The sequence below is a fragment of the Oenanthe melanoleuca genome, chromosome 28 (genome assembly GCF_029582105.1).
Source record: "Oenanthe melanoleuca isolate GR-GAL-2019-014 chromosome 28, OMel1.0, whole genome shotgun sequence".
In the NCBI taxonomy this organism is placed as follows: Eukaryota; Metazoa; Chordata; class Aves; order Passeriformes; family Muscicapidae; genus Oenanthe; species Oenanthe melanoleuca.
In genome coordinates, this window is record NC_079361.1 from 3033550 (window position 1) to 3053537 (window position 19988).

The 19988-nt window shown below is 59.1% G+C and overlaps 2 protein-coding genes across 3 annotated transcripts; one reads left to right on the plus strand and one right to left on the minus strand.

Annotated features, from left to right (window-relative positions):
* Positions 1-621: 621 nt before the first annotated feature.
* Positions 622-14830, minus strand: POLRMT (RNA polymerase mitochondrial). The gene is made up of 21 exons (XM_056512418.1): positions 14719-14830; positions 14083-14178; positions 13139-13743; positions 12469-12599; positions 11310-11496; positions 10745-10894; positions 10461-10628; positions 9966-10136; positions 9305-9544; positions 8291-9070; positions 7888-8010; positions 6089-6211; positions 4795-4974; positions 4619-4705; positions 4236-4349; positions 3661-3710; positions 3291-3389; positions 2894-2966; positions 2339-2421; positions 1901-1980; positions 622-1327 (listed from the first exon to the last, which is right to left on the minus strand). The coding sequence occupies exons 1-21, from the start codon at positions 14774-14776 to the stop codon at positions 1278-1280; spliced, it is 3648 nt and encodes a 1215-aa protein (XP_056368393.1). The 5' UTR covers positions 14777-14830; the 3' UTR covers positions 622-1277.
* A 529-nt stretch (positions 14831-15359) lies between these two features.
* FGF22 (fibroblast growth factor 22) lies at positions 15360-19025 on the plus strand. Of its 2 annotated transcripts, none has more exons than XM_056512420.1 (3): positions 15360-15666; positions 18470-18573; positions 18781-19025. In XM_056512420.1, exons 1-3 carry the CDS (start codon positions 15390-15392, stop codon positions 18973-18975), a joined length of 576 nt encoding a protein of 191 aa, XP_056368395.1. In that variant the 5' UTR covers positions 15360-15389; the 3' UTR covers positions 18976-19025. The 2 variants fall into 2 exon arrangements, with proteins under 2 accessions (XP_056368395.1, XP_056368396.1); XM_056512421.1 differs by having other exon boundaries at positions 18784-19025.
* Positions 19026-19988: the final 963 nt, after the last annotated feature.

Consider the following 19988-nt stretch of genomic DNA (forward strand, 5'->3'; position numbering starts at 1 on the left):
ACTCCGGCTCTGCTTCTTCGCCACCGTCCCTCCCTGCCGCGCCGCCTGCTCCTCCTGCCCGGCCCCGGGAGCTGGAACATTGGGCACGGCCCCAGCTCGGGCTGCGGGATGCAGCTTTGTCCTTTGAAGAGCTGCCTGCCTTGCCAGGAAAGCCACAAGGTGAAAAGCCTCTGCCAGCAGCTTTCCCCTCCCTCCAGCAGCAGGAAGAAGCTGGGTGCAGGCTGACTGTGAGCCTGTGGTTATAGGACACAGCTGAGAACTGGGGCAAACACAGCTCCAGTTGCAAGGTGCCAACCATCCCCAAAACCAGCCCCGTGGAGAGGAGGTCTGGGAAGCCACAGTCGAGGGAGAATGGGAGGCTCCTAGCTGGAAAAGCTGCAGTTGGCCCCTGGAGAGTCCAGTTCCCACCGTAGCTGCACTGGCACAATTCCATGTTTCTGCTACAAAAGCATTTTCAGAATGTGACACCCCTGTGAGGCACCAAAGCCCAACCAGTCAGCAGAACAGAGCCAGGCTGGGACACAGCAATCCCAGCTCCCTGTGCCCCTGACAAGGTAAGGCAAGAGCCCAGGCATCCCACAGGCTACAGGCAAAGATCTCAAGGAAGATACAAGTCCCATCTTGTATTTCAAAAAACATTTTATTTACAATATTATACATGTTGACCCCCAAGTTAGTGGTTTTCCCTGCTTGAGCCCCAGTGAGTAGCAGCAAAACCCATCCCTGGAAATGAGAGTCAAGAGTTGCAGAGGCTGCACTATGGAGAGTGAGGACAGTGCCCAGAGCTGGAGCAGAGCACAGAGCAGCACCTGCCCTGTGGCCAAGAGCAGAGCTGGGGCTCCTGCTGTGGCCAGGTCGGTTGCCTGTCCCTCCAAGTCTGAGCTCTACTGGCAGAGAGAGGAGGAGAGGGACAGCACCCCAGCACAGGCAACAGCCAGGTAAAGGACAGTGCCCACAGCACTGGGGTGAGGGCTGAGGGGAGCCACCCTGTCTCCTGCCACCCCTTCACCCCCAGCCCAGAGCTGCACCCTCTGCAGGGCTTGGTGCCCTCTCCCTGTGCTGGGACAGGCAGTGACAGCAAACAGTGCAGAGCCTCTGTCCCCACCAGCTGCTCCAGCAGAATCTCAGCTTGCCCCAGCACCTCAGAGTGAGGCTCTCGCTGCGCTGGAAGCTACAACTCCTTCCCCATCAGATGTGGGACAGAAGAGCATTGCAGGCCAGTGCCCACCATGGCTGGAGGTCCAGAGGTATCCCAGGGCCCTGAGGGCTGCCAGGGCTCAGCTGAAGAAATATGTGGAATCCATCACTTGCTTCAGGTTGAATTCACCTGAGGGGAGTAAAGGAGAGGTCAGAGGAGAGCCAGGTGGGGATGGACAGGGGGAGAGAAGTGGCTTGAGTGTAGGAAGGATCCCTGCCCCTGGACTGTGCTGCCCATGGAGTGCTGGGCCACTCCACACAGGGGTCAGGCAGAGCCAGATGGCCTGGCAGACACAGGGCTGAGGGATTAGGAGGAGTTAAACTAATTGCCTTAATCCCATTGCATGTATATCATCTAGATCCTGGCAATTACCATGGCGAGTCCCTCACTCCCATCTCTGAGCAAATGCTCATGGTTGGAAACAGATGGGAGCGGAACAGGAGCAGGATGGGAAAAGCTGGGTCAGCCTGGGGGAAATCCCAGGGACTCAGCAAGGATGGCAGGGACCACTCACAGCAATGCTACAGGGGAATGTGGACATGCTGGACTGTTCTGCCTCATGGCTCTGCAGTCCAGCATAGGAGGGGAAAGCTGATCCTAGGAGACAGCTCTGGTTTTTCATATTTTGGGGACCACTCCATCTCATTTCCCTTGTCTCCAAAATGCTCCTGAGCACTGCATGTTCCTGTCCCATGCTCCTACCTGTCCTGGGAACATTTGACAGCTGCTCCATCAGTCTCTTCTGCCAATGGGCTATAGGCTCTGTGCTGGAGCTGGATGAACTAGAAGGAAGCAAATGGGTTATCTGGAACCAGGCACAGCCTCCTCTGCTCCCCACTGCAGCCCCTGACAACAGGATTCAGCTGTTCCAAAACACACCATGCACCCCAGAGTGAGAGCAGGAGCCCAGCCCCACCAACCCAGGGCAGGCCCTAAGGCTCCCAAACCCTCCCCTGCTTCTGCAGCAAGAGGGTGCAAAAAAACCTTGGTTTTTACTCAGCTGTTGAAGGTGATGTGGGTGTTAGGCAATAAGGAAGGACAGCTTCCCCCCAGAGCAACCCCCAGGCAGATGACACAACCTGTGAGCACATAGACACAACCTCTGGGAGGTAGGGGGGAAAACCAACAGGTCAGGAATACCTGCAATACTTCTCCAGCATGAACTCAGACAGATCCTGCAGAATCTTCTCACTGTGCAGAGCCACGAACTGCTGCCGACAGACCTGACCCAGGGAGACAATAGTGAGAGGAGACAACAGTGAAGTGCAGCTCAGCAGGTGTGTCACACCTTCCCCCAGTGACAGAGGTGAGGGGAAGGGGAAGCAGCAGGAATGGGAAGGGAGCTGCCAGACAAGGGTAAAGGGAATCAGCCTGGGGAGGTGTGAAGCAGAGGTTGACTCTCATTAGTACAAAAGCTGTTGGGAAGGACCCAGGGCAGGGCAGGGGCACTAGCTCTGCCAGGGCTGTGTTTAGTGCCTGTTTCCACAGATTCTCCCCCACAAGCTCCCTGCAGAGCTGGAGGAGATGGGGCACCAAGAAATCAGCTGCAACCACCAGCAAACATCCCAGGTTCACCTCAGCCGGGTGAATCAATCAGCCTATGGAGCAAAGCCCAGGGGAGGCGAGGCCTGGCATGGGCCCAGAGCACAGATCAGCAAGATCTTGCTCACAAGGGAGCCAGGAGGACACTTTTACCTGGTTCATGACATCCACGGTGAGCGCGTGAGTCCAGTAGCAATCGTGCACTGAGACGAAGGTCAGGCCCTTCCTGGGAGGAGGTGAAGGTGCCATGAAGCAGTGCTGAGACCCCTCTGTGTGATGGACCCACCCCACACAGAACCTCTGCTGGGGACAGGAGCAGGGACCACACAAGAGGGGGACTCCCTGCACAGCAGCTTTTCAGAGGGAGGTGGCCAATCCCAGAATCTCCCTGTCCCTGTCCTGCTGCCTCCTCTCCTTCTCTGCCAGGAACCCCAAATGCCCACCCAGCAGGGACTCCTCAGTCCCATGTGGTGCCTTGCCCCAGCAATGTTCTCCCAGAACACTCCTGAGCCAGGGAAGCCAGGTGAGAGCCCAGCTGCCCACTGCCTACCTGAGGCAGTGCAGTGCTGTGAGCATCATGTGTGTGGAGTCCAGAGAGTGGATGAAGTTGGGGGGAAAGGCATTCTTCTGCTTCACAGTGTCAGGTTTCCTGCAGGACAAAGCAGGGCACAGAGGAGCTGGGGCATTTCAGGACCAAAGATGACAGCACTGGCACAAAGGCAGTGCCACCCCAGCCTGGGGGTAAGGGAGCTGCCCTGGAGGGTCCCAAGGCTCTGCTGCTCTGTCCAGCTTTCTGCAGCTCAGGGGGAATAACAGGAGCTCTGGCACTCCTTGACAGCTTCCCTGATAGGAAGGCCTGGTCCCCAGAGCACAGGCTGGGGTCAGCAGGGGTGCAGTACAGGCCATGGTTTTGTACTTACTGGCTATTGTTGGAGTTTTTCACACTCAAACGCTGCATGCCACAATTCAGCTGTGGGGAGAGAGGGGACCCACTGTCACCCTGCACTGCCTGGCAGCACAGGGGGCTGGGCACTGCCCCACTTTTCTGCAGAGGGGCCTGTGCCTTTCCAGGGTATCTCAGTGACACCTTGCCCAGCAAGGTGTTTCCTGAGGGTGCTGGCAGGCATGTGAACCCCTTCACCCTCACAGGCCCGAGAAGGGCTGCTGGAGCCGGGCTGGGGGGCTGTGAGTCAGCACAGCAGCACGTGGGAGGTGACAGCAGCGAGACTGAGTCACAGGAGCCCTGAGGAGGCTCTCAGAGCGGGGAACGGCCCGTGCCCCAGCTGCCTGAGTGGGACGGAGCAGCAGAGCTTCCTCACCAGCCCACCCACACACTCCAGGCTCTGCAGGCAGCCATGAGGCTGGAGGATGTGCCTGTACACAGGGATCCTACCTGCTCTGCAGGCTCACCCACCAGTGATGCCAACCTGCCTTTTCCCTGCTCCCACCACGGCACGGGGAGGGCGTGCAACGAGATCTCACACTGGACACTCACCACAGTGGACCTGGAGCGATAGTAGGGCTGGATGATGGGGAGCCCCAGCGGTGTGACCCACTCCACTGTCCGGCCTGACTGGGCAATGAGCTTGGCACTCTCTGTCAGCCAGTTCTGCAGAAGAGGGGAGAAAGCAGCTGGAGTTAGTGTGGAGCTGGGAGAACCCATTCCCTCCCAGGCCACCCTCACTCCTGCCACAGACTGTATCACTCCAGTGCTTACTGGGGAGTTTGGTACAATCCCACATCTCTGGGCTGGGGCAGGATGCTCTCTGGGCTAGGATCCAGGAGAACCATCTCTCCCCAAGGATCATCCCATTGTCTATGTATGAATGGACCAGGGAAGAAGAAAAAAGTGGAGATGAGGGGTAACAGGCTCCTCACCTGGATATCTCGAGTCGCTGAGAACATCTCCTTGATGCTGTTGAACACCTGCTTCACCAGATAATGAGATGCTTCCCACAAGTACTCCTGGCACAGACCAGAGGCAGAGCCATGGGTCAGCCAAAGACAGAGGAAAGTGACAGGACCCAGGGAGGGGGGGCACACAGGAATGCTACCTCAGGGAAGTCGTCGATCTCCTTGAGGCGTTTCTCTATCTGCAGGCGGCCGCCGTAGCGAGTGACCCCGTACACCACCGTCATCACCGTCTGCTTCACCACCTTGCGGCTGATGAAGCCCTGCAGCACCTGGGCAATCTTCAACCCCCGCTCTGCATCCTTCTTCCGAAACTCCTCCACCTGAGCAGAGTGCCTGAGAGTCAGTGCTGCCATCAGCCACGCTGCCTCGAGCCCCCTCCATGGCTGGAGGTCTGTGGGACCTGCCCAGCTGTGAACTGCCTGGCTCAAGCTCTCATCAGAATCCCTGCAGCCCCTTTTCACCATCCTGGATATCAGCAGAGCCTTCCTAGGGATCCAGCATGGATAACCGTGCCTGCAGAGCCTTCCTAGGGATCCAGCATGGATAACCATGCCTGCAGAGCCTTCCTAGGGATCCAGCATGGATAACTGCGCTTGCAGAGCCTTCCTAGGGATCCAGCATGGATAACTGTACCTGCAGAGCCTTCCCTAGGGATCCAGCATGGATAACTGTGCCTGCAGAGCCTTCCTAGGGATCCAGCATGGATAACCATGCCTGCAGAGCCTTCCTAGGGATCCAGCATGGATAACCATGCCTGCAGAGCTTTCCCTGCTGCATCAGCACTGTCTCTTGGCAACCAGGTGGTGCCAGCTGGGACAAGGACACAGCTTGACTATGGTTGAGAACTTGGGTTCTCTTGCCTCTGTCCCCCAGTGATAACTGAGCAAGCCCTGCATCTCCATGAACTCTTCCTGCTCTCTGGTGTGGTGCTGCCTGAAGAAAATCTGCTGAGACCAAGATCCAGAGTTCAATGCCAGCTGAATGAGCCTCTCTGCATTCTCCCAGGGGAAAATTTCACATCATGTCTTGCCAAAGAAACCAAAGACTTTGTAGCAGGACCAAGGCTGAATCTCTACCCACTCCCTCCAACTCAGCTCAAGGAAGAAAATCTCATAACCCATGGGCCAGCCAGCTGTGACCAAGGGATGAGGAACACACTCTGCTCTCTTCCACCTGTCCAGCCTAGTTCTCCCAGGCTTCATTCAGGACTAGTGAGGACAGCAGAAATTCCATGGGATTTCCCACAGGCACCTCTGTGAGGAGAGGTCTCCAGTCAGATCCTACTTGGGGACACAGAGTCCCTCTTTCTGCCCAGCTCATGCCTCCCCAGCCCTCTGCACACTCATGCCCACCTTGCTCCCTGGGAGTGGGAGTCACCCTGTGCACACCAAGGCAGGTCCAAAAAGGACCCTGTGTGTCCCCACTGTGCCTCACCTGCTGGGCCACTGCACTGTAGACATCCTGAGGGAGCCCACAGGGCACCAGGTTGACAGAGGCAGCACCACTGAGGTCCCGGCCAAGCGCTGCATAGTGCTGCAGCCCATTGCAGGAGCCATCCTGCAGGAAGAGCATGGGGGAAACAAGGAGTTAGTGTGGAAGAGCATGGGGGAAACAAGGAGTTAGTGTGTGGACAGAGCCCTGCTCATCTGCCCCCTCCCCATGCACAGGTACCCTGGGCTTAGGTGGTCATTCTTTCCCCTCCCCTCTTCACAGAAGTGACCATCTCCCAGCAGTGATCATTTGCCTTCAGGCCAGGTTTCCTGCCTGGGTCTATTCCTAACTACTGTGACCTGTGAGGTTTAAAATCAGAAATCTCACATCACCACCTCTGTAAGTTTCCAGACATCAGAGCTTTGTGGAAACACGGAAAACCAGAAAATTTGGAATATACCGAATACATCTGGGATGCTAAAAGCAGCCCCAAGAACCAGCAGTCAAAACAACTTCAGCAGTGGGATCAGAGGCAGGAAAAGGCAGGCCAAGCCAAAGATCCCTCAGGAAGTCCCAGCTGGCTCTGCAGCTCCAGCCAGCTGCAGTGCCAGCAGATGAAAACATCCCTCTGACAGAAACCAGCTCCCACCCAGACTTCCCAAAGCTGCATCAGAGGCACAGTGAGTGTCTGCCACAGCAGCTGCCCTTGCTGCCCTCCTAGGAACCAAGCTGAGACAGACAGGACCTGAATGATGGTGCATGAAGATCTTGGTTCTCCCCAGACTGCACTGGCAGCAATGTCTCTCACAGATGTGCTGCCATTCCTGGCCCCCTGTGCTCAGGCTTTCCCTCACAAGGAGCCACAGACACCCCAGGACTGTCATGTTCCTCAAACAGGGCCCCCCTTCCTCCTGCACGCTCTCCCCACTCCCTGCAGTGCAGAAAGGCAGTGCCAGGACCTGACAGCTCTATTAACTGAGCTCTGATGACTCAGGCTGAATGAGACTCTGATACCGTCCAGAAGAAGTCCTTGCTGATATTTCATTAGCTGCACCCTCCACACACCCTCAGCTGCTCTCTTGATCTTTTGTTGTCATCAAAATATCAGTCCTGATTGTCTCATGCATATTCCAGTCCATCACTACTGGCAGAACTGCTGCCCTCCTCACTCAGTCACGGCCACTTGGTCTCCTCATAACAGAAGTGAGCAGCCACTCCTCACCCATGACCACTATCAGCCTTGTCCCTATGTAGCCAGGGAGGACAAGTGCCTTCAGGGAGCTGAGCAGGGACAGGGCACATGGTGACAGGCCATTGAAGGTGGGGGACAACCACCTCTGTCCCTGTGCCCTTCCTCAGTGTCCCAGAGCTCCCATATTCGCTCCTGCAAAGCTGCTTGGTTTCAGCCTAGGAGCAGGAATGGAGCAAAGGTCCCCAAAGCACAGCTCTGAGCATTCCAGCCAGCCAGGTGTTGTCCTGCTGGGCCGACTTCCAGTCCTGATCCTGTGGCTGCAGGAGGTGACACTGACCTGGCTCTCACCCTGCAGCAGCTGCCAGCGATCTCCCAGATGGGCTCTGCTCGTGCCAAGGGAAGAGAGGCAGCCCTTGGTTGTAAGGGCTCACAGATGGCTGCAGGCAGCAGCAAATCACCAGAGCTCACATGCCAAGATGCCCAACACTGCACTCCAACTCCTAAGAAAACCCAGGCACGTGGAACAGGGATTGCAGAGCTGGAGGCCTGGATTCTCCTTTCCTGCCCTGCTGAGCCTCACACAGGCTGTGCGGATCTGCCAGGCTCCTACCTGGTGAACTGGGAAGTGAGAGATGTAGGCTGCTGGATCTGGGGACCGCGAGGCTTTGGCGATTTCCATACAGCAGGCCAAGGCTTGCCAGGGCTCATCAGTGTCCATCCACCACTTCCTGCCCTGGGAATGAGAAAGCACAGGCTGGTGCTCCAGGAGCAGGCAGTGCTCCTGTGCCCCTCAAATCACAGACAGGAGCCCCTGAGCATCTGGGCACAGCACCTCCTCCCACCAGGCCTCCACTTCCCCAGTTTTCCTGTTTTCAGACAGGAATGGGTTATTTAGGAATCTCTGCATTGCTTTTTCCCTTTTTATCTCTCAAAAGTGTATCTTTTAGAATATTTTTGTTTCAAAATCGATTCTGATTTCCATTTCATTTCGCTTCCCAGAAGCTCCCACGTACCGTGAGCGGGTGGTCAGCCGAGTCCAGGATGTCCTCCATGATTTCATTGGCATACTCCAGCCGCTCCTGCAAGGCATTCTTCTTCTTCAGCCCTGTCAGGTTGATGAGGTGAATCTTCAGCCAGTCAAGTCCCCTGGGCCCCAGCGGCCTCCCCTCTGCAAACAGCAGGATGGCCCTGGTGACATCGTTGCCCAAGTGGTTGAAATAGGGCGGGCACGGGTAAGTCCTGCCTCGGAAATCCATGTTGTGGGGGAACCAGAACACTTTGTCCCTCACGTAGTTGGCGATGGAGAGCTTGTAGAGCGCGTCCATGCGCAGGCTGTGCATCTCTGCAGTCTTCTTCCTGCACAGGAACAGCTCGTGCTTGAGGGTCTTGCTCCAGGTGGAGGAATTGCCAGGAGCAGTGGGAGGCTTGGGAGCCTCAGAGAGGGGTGGTGGGATATCCAGCTTCTCATCCCCTTTGTCATTGAAAATGGAGATGATAATATCCAGCACTGGCTGGTTGATCTTCCAGGCACAGTTGCCCAGTTGGTTCAGGGCATCCAGCACAGGGTGGAGGTTCACCAGGGGACACTGCTCCAGGAGCAGCTGGTGGTGGGTGCTCTCATCCATGAAGCGCATCAGCTTGGTGTCACTGAGGACAAAGGCACCGAAACTGGGGGAGGTCCAGGGCACAGGGGGGCACAGCATGGGCATGGCAGAGGAGTTGAAGGTCAGTGTGGTCTCTGCAGCGTTCGACACAATCTGGGAGTAGATGGGATGGGGCTTTATCAGCCCAACCTGGAGAGGAGGATCAGCAGCACAGAATTAGGGCTGGAGTGTGGAGGAGCCTGTGGTCAGTCAGCCATTCCATAGGGATCATGCCAAGTAAGGAGAGCACCCACACAGAATCAGGGGCTCTTCAAAGCATGCCTGAGCAGGAATGGCAGCAAGGACAGCAAAGGGCCTTGCAAGGGTCTGATTTTGAGGAAGGGGTATCCTGCACAGCCCCAGAGCCCCCAGGATGAGGCTTACCTGCCAGTTACTGTAGAAGGAGTAGACATGGTAGAGGACAGGGATAGGCTTGGACTCCAGGCGATGATTGAGGATGTTCCTGGGCACCTTGACAGCCTTCACCAGGAGCTCCAGCATGTGCATGCCCAGGCGCATGAGGAGCACACAAGGCCAGCTGCAGCTCTTCAAGTTCAGGGAAGGCCCAAAGCCTGCTTCTGCCACCAGCTTCTCCCAGTATTCCCGTGGCAAGTACTGTTTGGGCTGGGAGGTGGAAGGAGAAAATGGAGTCAGCTGGAGGGGCTTTGCTGGATGGGATCTATCTGCCTGGGATGTGGCTCTGAGAAGGACTCTGCTACCTTTGTGCTCCCATAAGGTCCTCCCTGATAGAGGTGTTTGGGGAAGGAGGGCTGAGGAAGCTGGGGTGAGCCCAACAGCGAGAACAGGAACAGTGGCACTGCAAAATCCTTCCTCTTGCCACACCCCAGTGCTGACACCCTGTTCTCACAGCATCCTGCCCAGACTGCATACCTGCCTGCCCCCATGAGCACTCAGCTCTGAGAACAACCTGCTCACCTGGCCCTTGAGGTGCCCAGGGCAGTGGCCTTGGCCACTTTCTTCTCTCTTATCCTCTCCTGCCCTGCAAAACCCAGAGCATGGGTCATCTGGCTCCAAGGGAACCTACCTGGCTGTCCTTTGCCAGCAGCTCGATGTAGTTGTCATAGATCTTCTGCACCTTCTCCAGCTGGCAGCTGTGCAGCTTCCTCTGGATGATGTACCTGTCATAGACTTTGGAGCCCAGCTCCCTGGCCAGGACTGCCAGGGACTCACCTTGTGGAGACAGATCATTGAGGATCTGGGAAAGGGGAAGATAAAGAGGGTCTTAGGAAAGAGGAACAGAGAGACACAGCAGAGAGACAGAGCAGGAGTTAAAGCAGGAAGCACAGGAAGATGCTGATTTCCAAGATACTGAACAGATGGTGAGGAAGCAAAAACAACCAGGTCAGAGCATGGATTTCTCTGGCTGCTCTGCAGAGGGAGCAGACAGCCTGCACTAATAACCTGGTAAAACTCTCATGAAATTCCAATTCTGCTGGCTCAAGTGGGACATCAGTGCTGTGTGACAGCCCCATGGCTAACAGTCCAGCCCCACTCCTGTGAGGGCAGGGCAGGCTCTTACCTGCAGCATGATGTCCACATACTCCTCATCTGGCAGCAGGCACAGGTAGGGGTAGAGGACGCTGTACTTTGACAGTCTCTTGGGCCGGGCCATGCTGCGCTTGGAATTCTGCAGGGCCTGGAGGATGGCATCGTGCCACTGGGAGCGCAGGATGCCCAGCAGCTCACGCTGCAAGGAAAAGGAAGGAAGAGAGCAGGTCAGCATCAGCTGCTCCCTCTTTAGCTCATGGAGCCTCAGCTCTCACCCACAGGCCCTGAGGGCTGCCCCCACACCCTGAGCTTTACCGCTTTGACAGCCTGTGGGGTCAGGGGCTTGGCTGCCTCCACGGACTCGATGGTTATGGTGTTCTTCAGCTCCATCTCCAGCTGCTGCTGGAAGCGCTCCTGCAACTCCTTCATGGAGAAATCCAGCTTGGGGTATGACACCATTGTCTCCTGTAATGGGACAGAGGCAGTCAGGGCCAAAAGTGGGAGGAAGAGACACTGTGCTTGTTCTCCCAGCTTCTCTGCAGAGGTTTATGGTACAATTCTGGCTGAAAGAACCTTGCTGGGATCTCTGGGTCCAGAGGTCTCTGACAGGCAAACCCCAGAGGCTGCTCTGCTCCTGTGTTATGGCCAAGCACTTCCCCAAGCACCCCACCCTGTGCATGGAGGCCATCTGCAGGCCCCTGCTTTGCTGTTCCCCTTTAAGGCTGTTGGTAACATAATTCATTTGATGATTTGTGTAGGCTATTGAGTAGAGATCAGGTTAAAAGGTTCTTCCTTTTTAGCCCTCCCCTGGGCTGTACTTAAGAACTCCTGTACAAACCACCTGGCCAGTTTCAACACCTCCCTGAGTGCTGTGGCTTACTCTGGAATAGAAGTCCTGGAGCAGAGAAGACTTGGAAATGTCGGGGCTGGGTGGAGGAGGCAGCTGGTAGTTGGGCTGGACAGCCCTGATGGCCCAGAGCACCATCTCCTTCTCATCTCCCTCAAACAGGCACTTTTGGAAGAGCTCATCCACATGGAAGCCACTGCTGTTCATCTGCTGCAGATATCTGAGGAGGGGCAGACAGGACAAGCTCGATCTTCCCCAAGGGCCTGAGCATGGTGTACAGAAGCTGCCAGGGCAGGAGCTGCCTCAGCACAGCCCGTCCCACAAGGTCACCCTCCTCGAGTTACAGGAATCAGGTGTCCATCCCTCAGCCTGCACTGCTGCAGAGCTTCCCAGGCAGGGAGGCTAAGCTGTGGCCACAGCAGGACCAGGCAGCCCCACTGTCTGTGCTGCACTGACACAGCTTCCACACATCCAGCACAGCCACTGCCAGCCCCCTCTGAGCCAGCTGACTGAAGACATTCCCCTGAAGGCATCTAGAGCTTGTCAGCAGCCAAAGGACAGAGAAGCCAGTGATACATCCCTGAGGTTTAACACATCAGAAGCTTTCTCCATCCTCTGGAGAGGAGCTGGCTGTGCCTCCAGCCCCAGGCACTGCCCCTAGGCCCAGCCTGTGGGATCTTCCAGGGCTCTTTCAGTTGCCCACTTTAGTACTGACACTTTCCTGTCTGTTATGCTCCATTAAATCTACTTGAATCTCCTGACCAAGCTCCTCTGGAGAGCCCTGCAGGAACCAGCTATGTGACTGAGCCCGCCAAAAAGGGCAAACTCCACACAAGAGCCATAAAAACAGAGAAGCCAAGCCATTCCCACCAGGCAGCAATGGAGGGGCCAGAAAAAGCAAGATGCCTGGGATGGGTGTGGAACCAAGGAGTCCCTGACTGGAGAGGGCCTCTCCCAGCCCAGCTCTGGGGGGAACAGTGCCTGTTCTCATCTTCTACATCTCCTCCTTGTGCACAATCTCAAACTCCCCAGCAGCTAGGAGTGGCAAGGAGGGTGCTCCACCCACCCCAAAAATCTGGCCATGAGAAATGTGTCAGAGCATCCAGGTGAGCAAGCAGAAGGGGCAGCTCTTCCTGACCCCAACCCACGGCATTTCCCAGTTCTCCAAGCACAGGATGTGGGCAGGTGTTACCTCAAGATGGCTTTGGGAGGAGACTGGCTCCGGCCCATGCACTCCAGGGCCACTGCAAAGGAGTCCAAGTTGGGCTGGAGGTTGGTGGACTCCAGGATGGAAAACAAACGGTCAATGCGATTCAAGTTGCCCTGCAGGTGAGAAGGGAAGGAGGCTGTGGACACTGAGGAGGGAAGGAGGCTGTGGACACTGAGAAGGAGGCTGTGGACACTGAGAAGGAGGCTGTGGATACTGAGATGGGAAGGAGGCTGTGGATACCGAGGAAGGAAGGAGGCTGTGGATACTGAGGAAGGAAGGAGACTGTGGATACTGAGGAAGGAAGAAGGCTGTGGACACTGAAGAGGGAAGGAGGCTGTGGACACTGAGGAGGGAAGGAGGCTGTGGACACTGAGGAGGGAGGGAGGCTGTGGACACTGACACCAGTGCCCCCAAAGTCACAGCTCCACGCCCCTCTACTCCTGTTCAGATATAGTCACATCTACCCCACCCTTTCCCCACTCCCTCCTTCCTCTCAAAGCCACCTCCCACAGAGCAGTGGCCTCATGCCAGCTCAGCCCCCCTTACCAGAAGCAGTGTTTGAATGCTTGCTGAAGTGACAACCACAGGTAAAACCAGCTGGAGGCTCCTCCCCACGAGCCAGCCCCTCTCCCCCCCCAGAGCACCTCAGTACCTTCCTGGCCCAGCTGCGCATCACGATGTTGTAGGCACCAATGTCCAGCACCTTCCTCTTCACTGGAGAGCTCTGGCACAGCAGCAGGTAGCGCTCGGCCTCCTCGGGCTGCTGCAGGAACAGGAAGCACTCCAGGTTGCACTGGATTGTCTGCTGCAGGGTCTGCTGGTTACTCTTGTCCTTTGGCATCCTCTGAGGTTTCTTCAGCCCCGCACTTTCCTTCGCTTCCACCACCCTGGGCTTGCTGTGGGGGCTGCCAGAGCTCTGGTTCCAGGATATCTTTGGGCTCTTCATGGTTTTCGCTTTGGCTTTGGCCTCTGCTTTGACATCTAGCTTGGCCTGGTCCTCCAGAGCTAGCTGGGAGGCAGCACTGGGTAACTCCTGCTTCATCTTCAGCTGCTGGATGTACATCTCCTTCTGCAACTTTTTGGCCCAGCTGCTGGACCGGGCCAGGCCATCAGCCCGTGCCCTGGGCTGCTTCTCCTTGGGGCCAGGGTCTACAGCCTCCTGGTATTTGTCATTGTCCACTGCATCCAGTTCCACTTTGCTGACTGTCACCTGTGGGACGTTACTGCCTTGGAGCTGCTTTGCTCGAGCTTTGAGCACTAGTGGGAAACAGAGAGAGGTGATGGGAGACAAGGCACAGCACAAGGCTCTGTCCTGTCCTCACTCTGCAAGCACCAGGATTATGCGCAGAAAAAAGGGTTCACACAAGAACTTCATCCTTCCTTGGCCAGCCCCATTCCCAGACAGAGATACCAACCACTGTCCCTCTGAGATCCACCTGGAATCTGGGGCCCATCCCAGCATCCCAGGAACCCACCTCAGCATCCCAGGAATCAACTCCAGCATCCCAGGAACCCAGCAGTTCACTGACAGGTAAAAAGCAACAGCTCAGGCTGGTCTGACTGCTGTCTGCTCACTGCAGCTCACCCAGCACTCACCTTCCAGCAGCTCTGTTCTCTCACAGATGCCATTTCTGTTCGCTTTCTCCTTGGTGCTGGCAGAGGAGTAGCTCCTGAATATTCTCCACGCAATCCCTGCCATGGAAGAACGCAAAGGGGGTCAGAGGAAGCTTCATTCCCTCAAGCACTCCCTGTCCCCCACTCTGCCCCATGGCCTCAGCTGGACACTGTGTGGACAGAGTGAGTGAAGGATGTTTCTCAGCTCAGCTGCTCCAGCAGCAGCACAGGAGGGCAGGAGGGACAGGGACACCCCTCACTGCCCGAAACCAGAGGCTCAAAAGGAATATGACACCACAAACCCCAGCGCTGTGAACGGGGTGCCAGCACCCCAAGACCCCCAGAGCAGGGACAGGACCCAAAGCCCCTGTATCAGTCCTTTGGAGAGTAACAATATCCCAGCACTTCCACAGCCCCGACTCTATCCCTGGGGCGCTCACGACGCAAAAAGACCCTTCCATCGTTCAGGTGTATCCCAGAGAATGCTCAGGATCGTGGGACGTCCCGGCCCAGCTCTACTCGCACACTCGGGCCGTGTCCCGGTCTCCTCGTGTCCCCGCCGGTCCCCTCATGCCCCCCTGGTGCCTCGGTGTCCCCCCGGTCCCCGTTCCCGCTCACCGGGCCCTCTGAGCCCGCCCGGGCCCCTCAGCACCGCCCGCAGCCTCAGCAGCGACATCCCCGGGCCACGCGCGCCAGGCGCATGCGCTGTCCCGCCGCGCCAGCGCGGGGCACGCCGGGAGCGCGAGTCCCGCCGCGCTGGAATACAGCTCCCATGGTGCAGCGCGGCGGCGTCCTGCGCCCCCTGGCGGCCGTGGCGGCCCCGACGGGGTGGGTCGGGACGAGCGCGGCTCCTGGGACGCGGCGGAGGGTCCGGGAGGTGGCGGAGCCTGGGGAACACGATGGAGCCCGGCTGACCCGTGCCTCTCCGGCCCGAGCTTGGCGCCTCTCGGGTCGGGCATCAGACGGACACCACCGTTCCCATCTCCTGGGCCACGGCAGCCCCGCACCCTCCACCTCTCCCCACGCTCTGTGCCCGCGGCGCTCGTCCCTTGCCCGCCCATCGCGGCTGACGGCAGATACCGGAGCGTGCGGTGCCCAACCGGACTCCCCGCGGTCGTAGGTGAGTGACGGCGGCCGGTGACCCGGGACAGCCGTCGGGGCGCCGATTTATGAATGGGAGGCACCGCCCCAGCCCCCGCCCCGCCCATTCGCCGCCACTGCCCCGCCCCGGGCCGCCCATCCCTGGCCGATCGCGCCGTCGGGGCCGGTCGCCGGTCGCTGCCGTGGCCATGGCCCATCGCCCGTCGCCCGCCGCCCGCCCGCCGCCCGCCGCCATGAGGCGCGGGGGCCCCGCCGCTATCGCCGCTTGCCTCGCCGGGGCACTCGCCGTGCTGGCGGGGCCGGGGCCGGGCAGTGCCACCGGGACCGGCCGGCGGCCCCCCCGCAGCTACGGGCATCTGGAGGGCGACGTGCGCTGGCGGCGGCTCTTCTCCGCCACCCGCTTCTTCCTGCGCATCGACGGCGGCGGCGGCGTGGAGGGGACGCGCTGGAGGGAGCGGCCGGGCAGTGAGTGGGGACGGGACCGGGACGGGGACGGGGCACAGCCGGGATCTGAGGCCGCCCCCGCCCACGGCGGGCGAGAGCCCGATCCCGCCGGCTGCCGGGGCTGCGGCAGAGACGGGCGCTACCGGGGCTGGACCGGGGCGGAGGCTGGACGGAGGCGGCTCGGGTCGGCGGCAGGACCCCTCGTCCGGCCCGGAGAGAGCCCGCAGCTCTTCCCTCTGGGGAAATCTCAGCCAAAGTGCCAAGTCCTCCGGGGGCGCGAGAGCGGCGGGTCCCCACTGTCCCCACTGGCCGGGACACGCCGCTCCCGGAGCACAACCGGCGCCGGCTGCCCTCGCCACCGGCACTGCACGGTGGGAGCCACGGGAGAGGCGCGGACACTAGCGGGCACTGCCCAGGGACCCGGCGTTGCTTTCCTAGAGGCTGGGGTGTCCTAGGGGGTCCTTTGTCCCATCTCGTCCTGCCAGTTCACGATGCCTCCCTTCCCTGCCTTCCCCATGAACTGGGAGGATCTGATCGTTCCCCCACTAAGACACTGGGGGGGAGGAAAGGCTGCGGAGGAGGGGTGGTATAGGAAGTTTTGCCGTGATGCTGGTCCCAGAATGGGGCATCTGTCAGATGTGGGACAGCAGAACATTCCCATCAGAGGTGAGCATGGAGCAGCTGCTGCTTGCAGAGCAGGTTGGGACTCAACACAGAGACAGTTGGGTGGGCAGAGGGACAGAGTCGTGGCAGTCACTGCATGACTTCAGCAAGAGTGCCCGGGCATCAGCTGCCCATCGGGGTGCAGTGCTCCAGACCCTGGGACAGGGATGGGGACACCAGGCTAGTAGGACAGTAGCTGGACAAGGAGGAGGATATTGGAGGCCTTGGGAAAGGGGCTTGCATGAGCATCTCCCAGGTGCCCTGACAGGGTGTTGGGGTTTGGGGCAGGAGGTCTGCAGCACCCCCAGCCCACCTCCTGGTCCAGCAGGGGCTGCCCTATCTCCCGGCCAGCACAGGATTCCTCCCAGCAGCCACAGGACATGGGAGCCAAGCCCAGCCCAGGGAACCCTCCTGTGGTGTCGGAGGCTGTCGGGAGTCCCGACCAGGCACATTGCCAACACAAAGCACCCCAACACGTTCCCTCGATGGTGTGGCCATAGGACCTGGCAGGCAGAGCAGCTCCGGGCTGTACATGAGGCTCACTCTGCTTATCTGTGTGCGCCTGGGCTGGGCGCGGGCTCTGCTCCACAGCCCTCGCAGAAGCTGCTGGACCAGCCCCACTGGCAGCTCTAGGGTGGCGGGGGCTCTTCCAGGGACTCCTCCACCTCGTGCCCTGCATCTCCCCAGCCTCCTCGAGACCCCTCTGGGGCTGCGTCTGAGACTGGGGGCACTGGGAGCTTGCTCTGACCGGGTATTGGCCAGGCACCTGCGAACGAAGGGCGGCAGAGCCGGCCGGAGCGCTGGGAACAGAAGGAGGTTATTTTTAGAAAAGCGCAAGTCCTTATAAATAGCAGCAGCTTCAGACAGTGATCAAGTGGGATGGATTCACAGGCATTCGCTCAGCCCTTCCCTCCACAGCCCTCGTCAGTGGCTTCCCTGGGCCGAGCCCTGCTGGTCCCGGTGGCAGCACCGCAGCAACCGGGCTGAAAATCCCCGAGGATCCGAACGCTCGGGAGCCCTTCACGCTGCCCCAGTGCAGTTATCCACCCTGTCCGCTCCCAGCCTCCCGGAGGCAGGTGATGCCCGGGGAATGCCAGCAGCTCCGGAGATTGATGAAAGTCCTTGCCCTGGCGCTGCAGCCCCAGCTGTGTGTGCCGCCAGCAGCCAGAGCCTCTGCGTGTTCTCCCACCCCGTCCAGCCGGGGCAGCCCCTGCAGTGGTGTCCTTAGGCAGACCCTGCTGTGGCTCCAGCCCTCCCTGCTGCCCTTCCTACACTGCTCTCCCTGGACATTCCTCCTCCCCTTCCAGAGCGCGGTGTGCCTGGCGGGCGGCAGGGCGGGCAGCGGCACTCCGGGCTGGCCGGCGTGAGGCAGTGCAGGAATCCAGGGGCCCTGATGATGCTCTGGGTGTTTCCCGTGCCAGAGCCGCTGGTCTGACCACATGCCTTTCCCATTAGCGGCCGAGCCGGAGCTCGGCGGTCGGGGCACACACACGCCAGCTCAGCTGTGGCTTTACAGCCTGGCTGCAGCCGCCCCCCGGGCTCATCCTCACGTCCTGCAGTTCTTCTCCACCCGCCAGCCCGCAGTGCCGGGCACGGAGCTGCTTGTCCTCGCTTGTGCCACCAGGCAACCGGGCATCCACGGACAGCACTGTCCTGGCCCATTGCTGCCCCCGCAGACCTCTGCCCGCGTGCCTTTGTCCACCGTAACACGATGTGTGCTGTCGCTGCCACCCCCACGCACACTTTGCCCCTCCAAGAGCCATGCCAGCCTCAGTGCCCTGCGTGTGCCGGGGCCAGGCGCTGCGGGAGGCGGGTCAGGTCCCCGGGGCACTGCGGTCACGCTGGGGATGGATGCACGGGCAAAGCTGCCAATGAAGGGAGCACACACATGAGGTTGTGCTTGGCAGCGCTCCCGCGCAGCCCGACTCCTGGGAAGTGGCTGGACCCTGGGGAGGAGAGGAGTAAAGATCAAACCTTCCTTGGATCAGAGGTTCCCCCTCCCACTCCCAGCTTGGGCAGCAGCCCTTGCTCTTCTGGCTGCTCTGGCTGAGGATCAGCAACTCCCTCCCTCTGGAGGGACACTGTGGCCACAGACCCAGGGCTCTTGTGGGGAGGGTTGCCTGTCCCTGCCTGGCTCATGCCATGCTTCCCTGTCCCCCAGGCATCGTTGAGATCCGGTCGGTGCGTGTTGGCGTCGTGGCCATCCGGGCGGTGCACACCGGCTTCTACCTGGCCATGAACAAGCGGGGGAGGCTCTACGGGTCGGTAGGTCGGACGCTGCCTCCTGGGAGGGACTGCACCAGAGTCAGAGACTCAGGGCAGAGTCCTGGTTTCCCATGCCCAGCAGGGAACTGCACCCACCAAGCCCCTCTGCCCCTCAGGGACCAGGGAGGAGCCAGGGTGCTGCCCTGCCCCACTCTTGGGGTCCCAGCTGAGCACAGCCGCCCCTCACCCCCTTCCCTTTCCTGCCAGAAGGAGTTCAGCCCCAACTGCAAGTTCACGGAGCGCATTGAAGAGAACGGCTACAACACCTACGCGTCGCTGCGCTGGCGGCACCGCGGCCGCCCCATGTTCCTCTCGCTCAACAGCAAGGGCAGGCCCCAGCGAGGGGGCAAGACACGCCGGCAGCACCTCTCCACACACTTCCTCCCCATGCTCGTCAGCTGAACGCCGTGGGCAGCTCCGGATGGTTCTGTAGGGAAAAAGAAAAAAAAAAACCAAACGAAAAATGTTATTTTATTTATGTATATATCTATTTTTTTTTTATTTATTGCTGTATTTTTAATGCACGGCAGAGGATGGATGTATAAAGCAGATGCTCCAGACTCAGCTGCAGGGGGCTGTGGCTCTCTCCCATTGTTCCCCTGGTGCAGACCTGGTGTGGTGCAGCCGGGGAGCACAACCAGAGCAGGGGCCAGGATCTGCTAATGGGACGTACCAGCAGGTTGTCTGTGTCCGAGCACCCGTGGCAATTAAAGCTGTGTTCATGGTATGGAACAGGAGCAGGTCTTGGAGCTTTGATGGTGAACTTGGCTTGGGATGGGAGGGATTGGCTCCCATGTGGTTGTGGCTGCAGCCACCAGTGTCATCCCTGCTGCTGTTGGCAGGGAGCCCAGCTGGTCCTTTGCCACATCCAGCTTTTCATCGACCCCCACCCACCTTCAGGAAAACAGCAATGGTGGTTCAGAGGCACAAAAAAGGGAGCAGACAGCTCTGGGCTGCCCCTGGCCACAGCCAGTGCTGGTGAGTTCTGCAGCCCAGCTCTGCACCCTCATCCCCAACAAAAACAGGGCTGGGACAGTGGACAGTGGTGAAGACCAGTCCCTCACCTGGAGGGCAGCATGGCCAGGAATAGCACCTGCACCTCAGCCTCCTGGCCAAAGTACATCCCTGTGCCACCTCACGCCTGCTGTGGCCAGGCCCAGCATCCCGGTCACTGTCACGTCAGACAGAGCAATGGCCCCAGCAAAAACCACCAAACTCGTTCCATTTCTGACCCAACCAGCTCCAAACGAGTCTGAGAGGGAACAGCCACTGTATTAACCATGTGGTGACTGTGGTGAGCCCCTGCCAGATGGGCAGCAGCTGCCATGCACCCACCCAGGACTTTGCTCAGCCCACTTGAAACCCATCTGAGCACTGCTCACGCGTGAGAAATAATCCCCAAGAACCTGGGGGAG

Excerpts from the sequence above, each read along its gene's own strand:
- POLRMT (XM_056512418.1), bottom strand. The coding sequence starts at position 14,776 with ATGTCGCTGCTGAGGCTGCGGGCGGTGCTGAGGGGCCCGGGCGGGCTC. Across the intron at positions 10,629-10,744 it reads CCCCACAGGCTGTCAAAGCG|CGTGAGCTGCTGGGCATCCT; the intron begins GTAAAGCTCAGG and ends TTTTCCTTGCAG. Across the intron at positions 8,011-8,290 it reads CGGCTGACCACCCGCTCACG|GGCAGGAAGTGGTGGATGGA; the intron begins GTACGTGGGAGC and ends TCTCATTCCCAG.
- FGF22 (XM_056512420.1), top strand. The coding sequence starts at position 15,390 with ATGGCCCATCGCCCGTCGCCCGCCGCCCGCCCGCCGCCCGCCGCCATG. Across the intron at positions 15,667-18,469 it reads CTGGAGGGAGCGGCCGGGCA|GCATCGTTGAGATCCGGTCG; the intron begins GTGAGTGGGGAC and ends CCTGTCCCCCAG. Across the intron at positions 18,574-18,780 it reads GGGGGAGGCTCTACGGGTCG|AAGGAGTTCAGCCCCAACTG; the intron begins GTAGGTCGGACG and ends CTTTCCTGCCAG.